This window comes from Myxocyprinus asiaticus, chromosome 21 (genome assembly GCF_019703515.2).
Source record: "Myxocyprinus asiaticus isolate MX2 ecotype Aquarium Trade chromosome 21, UBuf_Myxa_2, whole genome shotgun sequence".
NCBI lineage: Eukaryota > Metazoa > Chordata > Actinopteri > Cypriniformes > Catostomidae > Myxocyprinus > Myxocyprinus asiaticus.
In genome coordinates this window covers 35123288-35139663 of record NC_059364.1, presented here as the reverse complement: position 1 = coordinate 35139663, position 16376 = coordinate 35123288, and the positions used below count along the sequence as shown (strand labels likewise).

General features: G+C 37.3%; 1 protein-coding gene across 1 annotated transcript; it reads left to right on the top strand.

Annotated features, from left to right (window-relative positions):
• Positions 1-2570: 2570 nt before the first annotated feature.
• LOC127412038 (neuroblast differentiation-associated protein AHNAK-like) lies at positions 2571-15758 on the top strand. Its single transcript, XM_051648075.1, has 5 exons — positions 2571-2585; positions 3498-3651; positions 3755-3924; positions 4020-6455; positions 6486-15758. The coding sequence occupies exons 1-5, from the start codon at positions 2571-2573 to the stop codon at positions 14907-14909; spliced, it is 11199 nt and encodes a 3732-aa protein (XP_051504035.1). The 3' UTR covers positions 14910-15758.
• Positions 15759-16376: the final 618 nt, after the last annotated feature.

The following is a 16376-nucleotide window of genomic DNA, read 5'->3' as shown; positions in this document are numbered from 1 at the left end:
ACATCTTATTTTCAATCACCATTCAAATCCCACTGTACACCAATGGCATGACTGTTTCCTTCAACTCAATTTCAAACTAAACAAACGACAATGACAATATTTGTTGGAGAATAGAAGGACATACACACCCTCATATCAAAATCTTAGCCCTGACTGCTTTGCTCACAAAATCACTAAAATCTATGTTTTGTTTTTGTTTTTTAGCATAATTGCTCAAGCAGCAGCTAGAACCAGGGCCCTGAAAATGGGTTGTGTCATAGCTTTTAAGTCTAGAAAAAGGGCAGGGCCCTCCATCTCCACATCTACTAAAACAAGCAATAGCTACCAACAAACAGCCCTCTAAATGCAAGGAGTAGATTAAGTGTCTAACAGTCTGGAATAAAACATATTTCTCCAGGTAGCTCATAGAGGAGGTAGGTGCTGACCTAAACAGTTAAACTTGTGTTACAATGTTATCTGTGATTTTTATTTTTTATTTTTTTTAGCAGTAAAAAAATAAAATCAATAAAAATCAGTATTATTCACATTTTTAGATTTATACAACATTGTTGAATTATTTCCATATTGGCACATGGATTTAGTAAGTAACTTTAATAACATACTAAAGCAAACAGTATTTTCAAGGCAATATGTTACCAGAACCTTAAATCACAAACTTAAACAACCATATTGGATTCTCAGTAAGAATACAATAAGGTTCCATTTGTTAATATTAGTTAACAACATCTGTTAACATGAACTAACAATGAACAATACTTTTACAGCACTAATCAGCATTAAATATTTAAGCATTAATCTTGACCAATCTTAACTTAATTTCAATATATGAATACATTTTTAAAATAAAAATTTGTATATGTTAACATTTGTTAATGAACTATAAACTAACATGAACTAACGATGAACAACTGTATTTTTTATTAACTACCATTAACAAAGATTAATGAATGCTGTAAAACAATATTCATTGTTCATTGTTTGTTCATGATACCTAATGCATTAAATAATGTTAACGAATGGAGCCTTATTGTAAAGTGTTTCCTGCATTTCTAGTCCTAAAATGGAAACATACCACTTCTGAAGCACACATCAGTTTCCTCAAGGTTACGTAAACTATAGGGTCATTTGCAGCGTAAACAGTGGTGCATTCCCAAGTTAAGTCTGATCATTAGAAATAGGGAAAATATTTGAGAACAATTTCTCAAATATTGCTCGCAAGGCATCACTGTCTTGATATTCCTCAAACATTCTGGTTGGGGTTTGTTCTACCCCTAACACTATAAGTACTGTCTTTGCAATTAAAATTCTGCAATTTGTTGAGCCCGGACTGCTTAACATATAGACTCCATTCAAATGTGGTTTTGTAGATAATTTTACTCTAAGGGGTGCTATCTATTTTATTTTATTTTTTTTTTGTAAAATGTACACTTTAAGTACAGAAATTTAAGACAAAATTCTGAAAATGTCCTTTTGACTCAGCATTCAAAATGTAACACAGCAATGACATCATTAACATATTACCATTATGGGTAATAGGCAATGTATGCCTTTCTGGAGAAGAAAGGAGACTACAACATGAAAGTATTATTGCTGCTGATATCAGCATTTAAGCTTTTTTGTCTATTGTACAATATTATTGTATTACTACTGATAAAAATAGTGTGCAATGGAATCATTCACTCATGCCATGGAATTGAACTGTAGTTTTATTTTTATAATACCACATCTGCTGATAATAATAGCAATCATATTAGTTTCACTGCTCTTAGGCCTTCTTCTCCTGCTCTATCAAAGCCCAAGTTTCCATGTTGGTCTATTTACTGGCAGTGTAAGCCAACCCCTTTGGATCAATAGAGTGCCTCACTTTACAGGAAACAACAGAAGCAGGTAGACTGTCTGGATCCTGTGAGAATACTTGTACACAGAATTCTTGCCTTAGTCTCGTGCATATTTGCAGATACAACAGTTCTGGTCTGACAAAATATAGTATACATTGACTCTCCAATCAGTAAATGCTGTAAAACAACATATTCTGAAACCTATGCAAGTAGTTTGAAATTGCTCCCTATATAACTTTTGCAAGTGTTTATTTAGCATTTTTCCTCACAACAGGTGATGTGCGAAGGCTGAAAGGACCAGAGCAAGACACAGATGATGATTTAGTGAGTTTCACTCCAGTAAAGCATATCCAGCAAATATACAATTATTATTGTTATAATGACTCTCTCTTTTGATTAACACTATCTTTCATTGGTATTTAATGTAACAGGTATGTGAGGAGCCAGAAGTTTTAGAGGAGGAAAGACCTCGCCCTCAGGGTTCCTCCCCTGTTGAGGAATTCCCTACCACAGAAAAATATGTAAAACAGGTGATCGCAACATTACACATCAATGAATCTTCTCTTTAGTTTTTATTAGATGTGATTGCGCAAATTCAGTTTTATTATGATGTATATTCACTAACTATTTTGCTAGGCTGAGGGTGACTTCTATGATTCAACCACCAAGAGCTCCAAAATAGGCAAAACGACTGGTTTTGGGTCACTGTTTGACAAGCGCTCCTCTGCCAAAATGAATCAAACAGAGGTAAGACACACCTGGGGGGGGGGGGGGGGGGGCTCACTAAAACCCTAGGTATAGTGAACGCTCAGCATCAGTGTACTGTCAAACACAAGCCTGTCAATGTATGCGCCATTCACAGGCAGTTGGCACATATGCGCTACGACTGCTATGAAAAACCTGACTTTCTCTTCAGGAGTTTAGACCCATAAAGATGTCTTTATATTCCTTCAGACTCGAGTTATAGAAAAGCAGTTGTTTCCAGACCACCTCACACATGCGCTCTTGACTTGCAAATCCACTGCTGTTATTTTTACCTTCATCTCCTGAAGTTTAGCACCAATTACATCTTCTTTGAGCTCTTCTTCATGACAGCAACGGCTCAAATGTGAGTGTTGCCACCTTGTGGACCCACTAATTAGTGCAAATAACTCCAGGTGCATGCGCATTCTGTGTTGAAAGATGCACAGTTAGAAAAATCGGGCTTGCACACTCTGCTGATGAAGAGATTTGCGTCACGTGTCCTATACACGGACGCACAGTGTTCGCGTCTGCCCGAAGTATACTTTGGGCTTAAGGATGAATTGCTGATAGTATAGTTTATGTGCACAAACAGTCTGCATTCTTTTAGCACCCAATTCACTAAAGGAATTATACAAATCAGGTGAAACACCCCAACAATTAGTGCTAAATGCCATCTGTTCGGTGAATTTCTCCATCTTACAAGCTGGTTCAGAGATCGAAAGTGTACTTGACTATATGTAGAGTCTGTTTATAATACCCTTCTTCCTCATTAGCTCAAAAGTGGAACAACTGTTTAGTAAATTCACTCCTTAAAGTCTTCTCTAAAGATGTCCTGTGAAAGATAATTACTGATTGGAAATGTGAATAGTGGAAATTCTGAACTGGTTAATAAATTACTTCTGCATTTTGTTTTAGGACATGCAAAACGGTGAGTCTGAAATGCTAGTGAAGACTGCAAAAGAAGTCTGTGCTGAGGGTTTGGTTGTAAGTGGAGGGGGAAAGGATGGCATCTTTATCAAGGAAGTAAAATCTGAATCGCCTGCCTCAAAGCATCTAAGTGTGAAAGAAGGTGTGATGAAATGCTTATTTTTAGGATCAGTATAGCTCAATTTGTTCTGATCCAACTTGTCACTTGCATATCCTCATTGGTGTCCTTCCATCTTACCTTTCAGGTGATCAGATAATTAGTGCTACAGTATACTTTGATAATGTGTCTTATGAAGATGCCCTCCAGATTCTTGAGCATGCACAACCATATAAAGTGGAGTTCTGTCTAAAACGCAAACCAGTTCCAACAAGAACACAAGAAGATGCTGAGACAATGAGGCCAGATGTAACCATTGTAATTATAGCACTGTCAATTATTGTCAATTACAGAATACTTTAAAGCCTCTTAGAGTTCAATCACTTCATATATGTTTCTTTAATGTTTCACAGGGCGAGGAGGCTGAGGGAGAGGAAGTTGGTGAAGCAGAAATGAGAGGACGAAGAAAGACAAAAAAGCAACATGAACGCATCTCTTGGCCAAAATTCCCTTCTTTTAGCAAGGGTTGCAGGGCAAATTTTAAGAGATCTCACAGCACATCAGAAGCAGAAGAACAGAGGAAATTAGAGATAAGTCCACCGACAAGTGACACAGAGTCACCTCTTAAGTCTCCATTAAAATCTCCAGATGGAAAAGAGAAGAAAAAGATCCACAAAATGAAGCTTAAGATGAGAATGACAGGTCGCAGGAGCAAGTCAGTTGAAGAGGCCCCAGAGAATGGAGAGGAGCTAACAACAGACAATATGGAGGTCTTGGAAAAGCAAACATTTGTGAATATTGCTGAAGAACACAACTTTCAGGAGCCAGTGATTAATTTGGTAGAGAGCCCTAAACTGTTGAATGAAGCTGATAATACTGAGCCTACTAAAACAAGAAATGAGTATACATGCCCAGCTTTGCCAGTGACTGAATCATTGCATAAGGTTGAGCTCATTAGCTTGGACAACACATTAAATACTACTGATATTACAGTTGATCTAGGGGAGGATAGCAAAGAAAGGAGAGAAAGATCGGAATTAAAGGTTAGCATTCAAGGAATGGATAAATCTGAAATAGGATCAGAGAGCCAATTAAAGTCTGCCTCAAGTGGAATGAGATCTTCAGATCCATTGACATATGGCAATATTGTGGGCAGCCCCAGCTTAATATCACAAGGAGAGGAAGTGAGACATCAAATTGATTCTGATAGCAAGCTGAAAAATCAAGAGATTTTAGAGAAGACCCAAGGGTCAGAAGACATGGACATGAGTATGCGTAAAGCTGATGTTTCCCTGGACATGTCTGATGTAGGACTGATACAAAAGTCACCAAGAATTGGCAGTGACAAGGAAAAGAAAGAAAGAAACATTCTTGAAACAGAAAGCTATGGGATTCGAACCAGAGGTCCACTGGCAGCCGCAACTAAGAGTCATTTTACAAAAACAGTAAATAGACTAGAGTTTGCATCATCAGACTCTTTCACTTTTGATATTAAAACGAGGCAGGATGTGTCCTCAACTGTCACTGACATGAAGAAATCAGGCACTCTAACACCTGTTATATTCCAGCCAAAACCAAATGCTCTGGATGTGGATATAAGTGGGAAGAGTACTGGTAGTAGCGCTGAAGTAATCAAAAGATCAGATTTGAAAATCGACACTTCTGAGTTAACAGAAAAAGCAAATATTGATTCCATTCTAACTGATCTTGGTAAAAGACCAGAGTCAAACTTCAAACTTCCAAAGGTGGATATCTCTGAATTTGACCACCAAGAATCAATAATTATAAGACAGAGAGGCTCAACCAAAGCCCCTCTTCTAAAACGAGAGGAAATTGAGATTCCTGGGATGGAGGACAAAGGATCAAAAGCCAACTTTAACTCACCAAGAGTTAAAGAACAAAAAGCTCAGGGGGAAGCTGAAGAGTTTAATGTTGAGGATGTAAAGGAAGCAGTATCAAAATTCCCAGCATTTAAATTACCCGAAAGAGACATCACAGGTGTGCTTGTACAGAGAGAAATCAAAATCATGGAAATAAAGGCAGACAAGACTGGTGTGTCACCTAGAGGATCCCCTTGTAAAATTTCAAGCATGAGCACAGATATAAGCAGTAAATTGCTTGAAAACACATTGGATAAAGAAAAACTGATAAGTTCTTTTGTTACAAAAGATGAAGCCTTCATATTACCAATAACTGAACAACTGCATCTTCATGATGAAACAAGTATAACTGAGAAAAAAATAGACAGATCGAAAGTAAAGTTTGAAGCCCAACAATCCAAAACTGGTAAAATTTTGGCAAGAGATGATAAGATAAGTACTTCCTCAGATGAAAAATTCAAACTTCCGAAACGTGAAGACATTGAAATACCTGGAATGGAAGCCATTGTGCAATCAGTTCAGGTGCATAAAATCAAAGTAGCCAAAGATATTCAAGATGATGCTGTAAAAGAGTATACTGATGCAGATGTAACTAAAGTGGTCAAAAAAGGACATGAGAAGAAATCAAAGAAAGCAAAGGTATCTATGCCAAGTTTTGGAATCATGAAACCTGACATTCACTTCCCAGATATTGGGATTGAGTTACCAAAAAAGACCACCTCATTGAAAAGTGATGAAATAAAGGAGACGGAAGCAAAAATATCTCTTGATGAATCAAAACATAAAAAGATTTCTCGTGAAGAACATGTAGTCATCAAACAATCTGCTGAAGAGACAGCATTTGAAAAATCCCATGAAGGAGATGTAAAGGGTGATCAAATGCTACATCATGATGATAGCACAGTTATGGAAACCCCAACACAAGAGGTAACTGAACAGGTGGCATCTGCCAATGATGGAGAAATGAAAGTTTCTGCATGTGAGCCATCTACAGCAAAGGCTGAAATCCAAAGCAAAGACACAAACACTGATTCCTCTCCACAAAAAAAGAAACTGCCAAAATTCAAAATGGCAAAAATCGGAGGGAAATCTATAAAAGAATCCATTATAAAAGAGGATGTTACGATGCAAGAAAATGACAAAATAAAGGTTGAATTAGATTCTGAGAAGAGAACATCTGAGACTGATACCAAAGCACAAAGTTTTGAAATAAATTTGAGTAAAATAAAAATGCCTAGTATAGATATTTCTCTTCCAAAAGTAAAAATGCCAAAGACAGAGGAAAAAAAGCAGGAGAAAACTGGACTCTCAAAGCCTGAAATTGATGCAGGTGTTGAATTTAGCAAGGATTTTATCCCCAGTGAGACACCAGGGCCCACTAAAGAAAGGGTTGGGAAAGTTGACATTGAGGTTGAGGCTGTAGAAGATGCACAAGAGGATAGTGGGTTTAGACTGATCAAGAATGGTATCTCATTGCCAACAGAGAAGACAGAAGAAAGCGGTCTTCTACCAGAGGAAACTATCTCATCTGAAAGAACTATCATCAAGGTTGATGGAAAAACTGAGGTGGAGTCATCTGAACTTCCACAAGCAGAAATCAAAGAAACTGAGTCTAAAATGAAGAAAAGGAAAATATCATTTCCCAAATTTGGATTCTCTAAATCTGAAAAATCTGATGCTCACATATCTCTTCCAACAGTACACAGCTCTTTACAAAAGGGAGGTGCTGATATAACAGAATTAGATATTCAAAGTAAGTCCACCGAGGCAGAGGCTGAGTTAAAGGATTCAACAGATTCTCCAACTAAATTTAAACTTCCCACAATTAAACTTCCAAAATTTGGTGTCTCATTTCCAAAGGCAATCGATGCTGGGAGAGATATTCAAATGCCTGAGGCTAAGCTATCTGGAGAACCTACAGCACTACCTGACATGAAAGACCCAGAAACTATTCTCTGTGTATCCAAGTCTGATGCTGAACTGTCTGTGCCAGAGGGAAGATTAGAAATTACAGATATTAACATTCCGAAAGTAGATGATGTTAGTTGTGAACATTCATTTTCTAAACCCGAGGTTCAGGCTAGTCTGATGGACAATGAAGTTGATGGAGAATTTCCATCTGTTAAGCTTTCAAAACCAGATATCAAAGCTGCAGAGGTTGATGTCAGTCTTCCACAGATTGATCTCTCCATACCAGGAGGCAATGTGGAAATAAAAGAGCCCAATGTCAATTTCACCATTTCAAAGGGTGAGGCTGAACAAAAAGACATAACAATTGTTGGTTCACCAGTAAAGTTTAAACTCCCCTCTATCAACTTGCCAAAGTTTGGAGGTAAAGCATCAAAGGTAGACAAAGATTTGCCAACTGTGGATATAGATGCTGAAGAACCTGATGAAGGACTTTCAGAAGAACAAATAAGCATGAAACTAAAAGGCGATGCACCATCAGGTGAAATCAAGGAATCTTATGTGACTATTGAAGGTCAGTGTGTTAGTGTAGGCCGAAAGGTTGAAGATGCAAAGCCCAAAAGACAAGAAGATACAGTTAATCTGCCAAAATTTGTCATTAACCTTTCAGAAGTAAAAGCTCCAGATACTGATTTTAGTACATCAAAGAAAAAGAGAGATCTTACTTCAATGGATGCAAAAACTGAGGTACAATCATCTTATGATGAAGTGCCCACAGAAACATTTGATAAACCAGAAGATGATTCTAAAGGACCAGATGTACCTGTACAGATGAAAAGACCAAGCTTTTCACTTCCAAAATTTGGGTTTTCAAAACCAGACATTAAGGCTTCTGAGGCAGATTTGAGCCTTCCAAAAGATGATGCCTCCGAACTTGAAGGAAGAGAAGAATCAGTTGTAGAGACAAAAGAGTCAAACGCTGAGGATGACCAGACTGAAAAAGTTTCAAGAGGATCTCCATCAAAATTTAAACTTCCCACAATTACGTTTCCAAAATTTGGAGTCAAATTTCCAAAGGCAACAGTCTCTGACCTTGACAAGCATATGCCTGAAGTCACCAAAGACGAACCTACCATGAAAATTAAATTGCCAGAGGCTGATGTGTGCAGGGAACTGCCATCAATACCTGAAATGAAAAGTCTATCTAAACCTGACATTGATGTCTCTACACCAGAGGCAGAAATGTTTGAGGATGTTCACTGTGAACTGAAAAAAGAAATTATATTATCTCCAGAACTTGCATTTTCTAAAGCAGATGTTAAGATGAGTCTCATAGGCCATGGTCTTGATGAAGAGCCAGCTAAAGAAGATTTAATATCAGGTATGGATGTTCAAGCCAAGAAATTTTACACTGAAGTCAAACTTCCTTCACTTAAAGTAGATGCAGTCATCCCAAAAGCTACAGAAAAAGAGAGTGATATTAAATTAAAAAAACTGAAGATGTCATTTCCAAAATTTGGATTTTCCAAATCTGAGACTAAGACCCCTGATGCTGACACCAGTCTCCAAAAAGAAGAAATAGCTGTTCCAGACACTGAGATCAAAGAGATTGATGTAACAATTCTTGCTCCAGAGGTTGAAGTCCAGGAAAAAGATAAAATTACTACTGGTTCTCCATCTAAATTCAAGCTTCCAACAATTTCTCTCCCTAAATTTGACATTTCCATTTCAAAGACTGTCGAGGAATCTACAGCAAAAGTGGGTGATGTAACACAGTCAGAAATAAAGGACGAATCAGAAGCTTTGTCACAAAATAAAACCAAACTTGATATCTCAAAAGAAATAGCAACTCATTATTCAGAACCATCAAAACTACATTTTGAAAGTCAACCAATGGATGCTGAAATAAAGACCAAAGATATTGATCCTGGAAGTCAAGGAAGTAGATTTATGATGCCCAAATTTGAATTTTCATTTCCAAAGCTAAAAGGGCCAGAAAGTAAAAAGGGTGCATCAAGTATGGAGGATAATATAGAGAAAATTGAGTATACACTAACACATGACATGAAAATGGAAACTGGGGTAAAGATGAAGACGCCAAAAGTGCTGAGCTCAGAACATGAATTTTCTATACAAGACATTAAATCTCCAGAGAATAACATTGAGATGGGTGATACATATGTAACAGAAGCAGTGGACGTGAAACAACCTGAATCTGACATGAAAATTCAAATGACTGAGATGTTAAAAGATGATACAACCGCAGGAGGTTCACCAATCAAATTCAAACTTCCCACATTCAAACTACCCAAATTTGGGAGTTCATCTTCAAAAACAAAACCTGAAATAACAGAATTGAGAGGTGATGTGCTTCCTTCGGTGGCCCCAGAGATTGATGTCAGTCTTGGACAAGTTGATTCCTCTAAACCAGAGGTTGACATGGAAATAAAAGAACAAAGTACAAATATCCCAGTGTCAAAGGTTGACGCTGAACAAAAAGATGTAACAATTGGTAATGCCCCAACAAATTTTAAACTCCCCTCAATCAACTTGCCAGAGGTTGGAGAAAACGGTACCAAGGAAGAGAAAACTATGCCAGTTGTAGATATAGCTGTTAAAGGACCTGAAGTAAGTGGTCCAGATACACAAATAAAAATAACAGATGAAGCCCTATCTGTTGATATAAAGGAACCTCATCTGGTCACAGAGGCTCAATCTGTTAATGTGAACATAAAGGTTGAAGATGTTGAACTTGAAGGACAAGGGGGTAAGTTTAAGCTGCCAAAGTTTGGTATTGACCTTCATAAAGTAAATGGGTCTGATTTAAGTACATCAAATGCAGGGGATATAGCTGCTGAAGTACAGGAAACTGATATCAAAGAACCAAAGATAAAAACTGAGGGGAAAGCTTACACATCAGAACACGATTCTAAAGGCCTAGATGTGAAGATGGCATTACCCAAATTAGGGTTTTCAAAACCAGAAGTAAAAACCTCTGGGGTTGATATAAGTGTTCAAAAAATGGATGTCCCAATAACAGAAGGCAGTGTGGACATAGAAACAAATGTAGATATCAAATTGTCAAAGGTGGAGTCAGACCAAAAGGATTCAAACATTTTTGGCTCTCCAACAAAGTATAAACTCCCGTCAATCAACCTCCCAAAATTTGGAGTTAAATCACAAAAAACAGCTTTAGACATTAATGTCATAGATTCAGAAATGGAGGCTACAAACACAAAATGTTCTCAACCTGTGGTAAAATTAGAAGTACAACCACCAAAGAATGAAGTTCAAGATGATGACACTGAGAAGAGTGCAAACATACCTGAGGTTGATTCCAAAGGAAAAGGAAAAGTGAAGAGACCAAGTTTTTCATTTCCCAAGTTTGGGTTTTCTAAACCAGACACCACAACTCCACAACTTGATGTCAGTGTACAAAAGATTTATGTACCTATAACTGAAGGCACTGTGCATGTAACAGAACAAACAGCAGAAATTACACTTCCAGAGGTAGAGGAACAGGCTGAACAGAAAGATCCAACAATTGTTGTTTCCCCAACTAAATTTAAACTGCCAGCATTTAACCTGCCAAAATTTGGAGTCAAGACCTCAAAAGGCATGGTAAATCTATCATCAGCAGAAGAAGACATCAAAGGAACAGAAATTAGTGTTAATGTACCAGATATCAAAGTGTCAGGAAAAATACCAAAAATTGACACAGAAGAAATAAAAAATGAAATTGATCTGAGTCCCACAAAAAGAGAAACTGATATTCATCTAGCAGAGGGGAAGTTAATACTACCCTTACCTGATGTCGACGTACAGGATTTTTCCATTGAAGGCCATGCAGACATACCTGTGGTTGACACAAAAGAGCTGGATGTGAAACTGAAGAAACCAAGCTTTTCCCTGCCCAAATTTGGTTTTTCAAAGCCAGATATTAAGGTCCAAGAAGCTGTTGCAAGTCATCCAAAGACTGATATGTCAATCACAGAGGGCCACATACTTGTTAAAGAACAAGATGCAGAAATTACCTTTCCAGATGAAATGAACAAACAAAAAGATCCAACATGTGTATCTCAGACAAAATATAAACTGCCCTCAATCAACCTTCCAAAATTTGGAATGAAATATACAAAGGAAAAATCTGATATTCCAACAGTAGATGTAGATATCGAAGAACTAGAAATCAGTTTTCCTGAAACAGGAGAGGAGCAAACATATGTCGACATTAAGGGGCACTCTGCTGATGTGGACATTAAGGGCAAAGGGACTGACATTGATGGGCAGGGTAGCAAGTTCAAGCTACCAAAATTTGGAATCGGCATGCCAAAGGTAAAGGAGACAGAGACTGGCCTGCTATCTGAAGAACAGGTAAATGTGCAACGGCCTGATGTTGCAATTGAAGATGTTACCACTGAGGGAAAAGCAGATAAAGCTGACGTTGATTCCAAAGGGCTGAAAGTGAAACTTCCAAAATTGGGATTTTCAAAACCAGATCTTAAGTCTCCTGAAGCTGATGTGAGCCTGCCCAAGTCTGATTTGGACATATCACTGGGAATTACTGAGGTTTCAGAACAATCTACAGATATTAAATCTCCAAAAAAAGAAATTGTTAGCTCTCCATCAAGATTTAAACTTCCATCAATCAATTTCCCAAAATTTGGAATGAAAGCATCAAAGGGCACAGTGGATATCCCAACAGCAAACATGGACATCCAAGGGCCTGAAGTTAGTCTTCCTGAAGAGAACATTAAAATGTCAGGAGAAGCACTGTGTATTGACATGAAAGAGCCAACAGTAAATGTTAAGGATGCTTCCATTGAGATCAAATTCAAGGGTGAAGGAATCGACAAACAGCAACAAGATGGCAAATTTGAGATTCCAAAATTTGGAATTGCTCTACATAAAATAAAAAGTCCAGACAGCGACCAGGGGCATGAGGAAACCCTTTGTGAAGTAGAAGGGAAGATTCCAGGGGTTGTACTATCCATAGAGAATAGAGAGCCAAATGTATCCAAAGTATCAGTGGAAGTGGATATGGAGGCTAAAGGTACTGAACTTGAAGTAGAGAAAAGTAAATTCAAAGTACCAAAACTTGGAATTCCTCTACAAAAATTGAAAGGTCCAGAAATGGACACAAATGTTTCAAAGGCAGAGGTTTCTCAGACTGAAGCCAAAGAAGCTGAAGATGCTGATGCTGATTTAACTGATATGAGTTCTAAGGGACTAAGTTTAAAAATGAAGAAGCCAAACCTTGCATTTCCAAAAATGGGATTTTCAAAATCAGATGGCAAGGCCCAAGATATTCAAGCCAGTAAAACAACAGCAGATGTTTCCTTGCCAGAGGGCTCTACAGAAATACAGGAAACTGAGAAAGATATTAAGCCACCAGAGGGTGAAATAGAAATAACAAGTCCACAATTTGGTTCACCAACGAAATTCAAACTCCCAACAATAAAATTACCCAAATTTGGAGTTTCCACTTCAAAGGTCACTGGGGAAGCACCAAAGGCTGATGCTGACATCAAGGAAACTAAAGTTAGTTTAGTGGATAATGAGGTAGAGACATCCAAGGTGGATCAGTCAGATGTTGCAGCGGTGGATGCCACTTCTGTTCATACTAAAACAAAAGCAAAAGGAATTTACCAAGAAGGACAGGACAATAAATTTAAACTTCCAAACTTTGGGGTTTTATTACCCAAAGTAAAAGGCCCTGAGCTGGAAGTTGCTGCAGTAGAGGTAAAAACAGATGTACCTGAAGTTGGGATCACAGAACCAGAAATGAAGATCCAAGCAGAAGGAAGTCTACCAACAGTAGACATAGAGGTAGAGACAGAGCTTAAAGATGATAAAATTGTTACAGGTTCTCCAAGTAAATTCAAAGTACCTGCTTTTAAAATGCCAAAATTTGGAATTTCAGCTCAAAAGACATCTGACATAAAAGCAGAAGCGGCAGGAGTCAATGAACCAGACACTAACACTGACCTAAATATTGAAGACAAGACTATACAAATACAAGATTCTAAAGCAATACACAGAGAGGGTGAAATTAAAGGAACCACTGAACAGGCTGCTGCTAAAAAAGTGGATGGGGACAAAGGCTCACCGAGTAAATTCAAACTTCCTACCATAAAAATGCCAAAGATGAGCATTTCAAAAACAAAATCTCAAGATGGAGAAGATGACACAACCATAAAGGCCAGTGCTCCAGAAGGTAAAACAGAACCCAAAGATGATTTACAAGGGCCTGAAAAATCACCCAGATTTACAATGCCTACCCTTGGGGATGTTATCAGTGGCTTTGATGTAGAATTTAATGTTCCAACATTAGAAGAAATGGAAGCACAAAAGGACAAGCCATCTGCTAAGCAAATTAATGAGGCTGAAGTCAAAGTTGAGGTATCAGCAGAACATAAGGACAAAGGAACTCCGGAAAAATCCAAATTTAAATTTAAATTTCCAAAATTAGGATTCAGCCAGTCCTCAGATGAAGGTGATAAGTTGGTGGATGCTAAGGTTGAGGAAATTGAAAAGCATAATGAAGCTTCAGCAGATCAGAAAGCAGAGGTTAACAAAGAACAACCAAAAACGGAGAAGGGGGGCTGGTTCAAGTTTTCCAGACTTTCTTCTCCCACCAAAACTGCAAAGACCAATGAGAAAGAAGTAATTTATCCATCCAAAGAGGCTGAGAAAATGTCCATGAATGACGATGTAGAGAAAGAATCCATCGAGGCAAACGAGGAACCTGAGAAGAGCCCCCTGAGTGAGATTGTGGAGGAGAATATTAGCTCAACATTGTCACTGAGGTCATCTGAAGCCTTTGCTGATATAAGTTCCACACAAACCACTGAGCAGGTTGGCTTGTCACAGACCTCGCCTACAAAAGTAAAAGTAAAATATGCTGAACCTACTGCCACTGTTGGCGTCAGTGATGTAAATAGGGATGTTGTGACTTCCACAGCCAGATGTGAACTGATATCAATGGAGCCTCACCAGCCAGAAAAAGTGAATATCCCATTTTCATCAGATATGTCCTCACCCTCAGTGGACACTCCTAAACAGATGTCAGAGGAAATTCATTTCATCATGTCGAACATACAAGCTATACCAGATACACAGCAAGCAGCAACCCTCACTAATTTAGATGTCCATGGAATTCACACCTCACCTTTACAAGTAAAACTCGGATCGGACTCGGTGTTGACAGTGGTGAAAACCAGAATGCAACATGGGGAGCACACTTTAGAGGAAAGGCATGTTGTGAAAGAGACGTTAAGTGAAGAGACTGTACTTGTGACCCAGAGAACACGTGTATTTGAAGGAGACTCTGTAGAACCCATTTCTGATGAGACAGCTTCCTCTATTCGTAGGCTGCGAGATACAGTGCACACTGAGAAAATGAAGTTTTTTGACAGTGTAGAGACAACTGAAGAGGTCAATGATAAGAGCGCTGAAATATCTATAAGATATATGGGTTCCTCTACCGATGACAATGAGGGGAAATTAACATGATATGGCGAACATGAGTTGTATATCGAATCAGCTGATTTTATGCTTTTGAATGTATGTTTCAGTGTTCTCTTGTATAACCATATAAGCCAGCTAATTTGTATTGCTAAAAAGCAAAGTTGGGCCAGCACTTATTTATTAATATGATGCAAAGATGTTTGTTTAGCTAACTGAGATATTTTTTAAATCCACTGGATTATATATATATATATATAGATAGATAGATATAGATATATGTGCAAGGAAAAATAGGAAAAGGTTGTCAGTGTGCTAAATAATAAAACTATTATCTTGGGAATATTGTTTATGGTGGGAACTTGGTAATATTCAAGCAAACAACATATAAATAGATATATTCACAAAAATTATACATTTGGTGTGGCTTTTAAAGACTGTTGATAGTATCACATATTAAAGCATTTATTTCTTTGAGCTCATCTATTTTGACAAATATAAATGCATATAAAATCTGTGTTTCTGAGGCCTTAGAAATTTTTTTTTTAAATGCAAACAATCATGTAGCCTACATATTTTATTCAGTTAAAAAGTCTCTCTCTGTCATCTTTGTTTGCTTATAACAAAGCATTTGCACCTGATGGAATTTATGTGTTTTTTCTTTTTAAATGTATGTATTCAATGCATATTTTTAGTTTCTTAATAAGCAATGACTTATCTTTTAACATATATAGTCAAATAAATCACATAAATGTTGTAAGAGCACATCAGCTGGTCACTGCAAATGAAGTAAAACATTACTGTAAATTATGCTCAGTGTCTTAGTGTGTGAACAATTACACACAAAAAAGTAAAACAATACAGTCAGTAGCAGTTTGTGCACTCAATAAAGTTCTTTTTGAAATGTTCATCAACTGAGTACATATTCTTCACTGCTGGATGTTTATTCAGTTTATTAAAATCACAAATTGAGCAGATTGAGAGAAAAATTTATTGGAAAATATTCTTTTTATTTATTTATTTATTTATTTTTTCAAATCTTCCAGTCTGTGTCTGCTGTATATATTTGATTTTTTCTTCTAGGCAAATATTTGGTCACGGCACTGTGGCTTCAGTTCATATACATAATATCACATTCTACTTTGAAATACCCATAGTCACTTTTACGGATTGGAATATACAGGTATGTGTGTTTTCTAAGAAAGTCTGGTTAAATTGACCACTACTTAGTTTAGGAAACTTTGACCAGTGGAAGTGGAGGGATCTAGTACTTTAGGGTAACAAAAGAATGACTGTGTTCTTTGTTTTTTTTTAGCATTCTTGTGGTTGCACAAACATTTGGTCTGGGCTACAATAGTTTGTTCTTAGAATTTCTTTTGAAACTCTAAAGAACAGTAGTCAGCCTGATAGTTTTTTAATATTAAGTATTAGTTTAGCATTAGAATTTAGACACAGTTTCCCTGGCATTTAAAAATTACCAACCCTGAAGACTGATCACAGTACTAAAAAAAAATA

Coding starts and splice junctions, on each gene's coding strand:
- LOC127412038 (XM_051648075.1), top strand. Junction 3,652..3,754: donor GCATCTAAGTGTGAAAGAAG/GTGTGATGAAAT, acceptor CTTACCTTTCAG/GTGATCAGATAATTAGTGCT. Junction 6,456..6,485: donor CCAATGATGGAGAAATGAAA/GTTTCTGCATGT, acceptor TCTACAGCAAAG/GCTGAAATCCAAAGCAAAGA.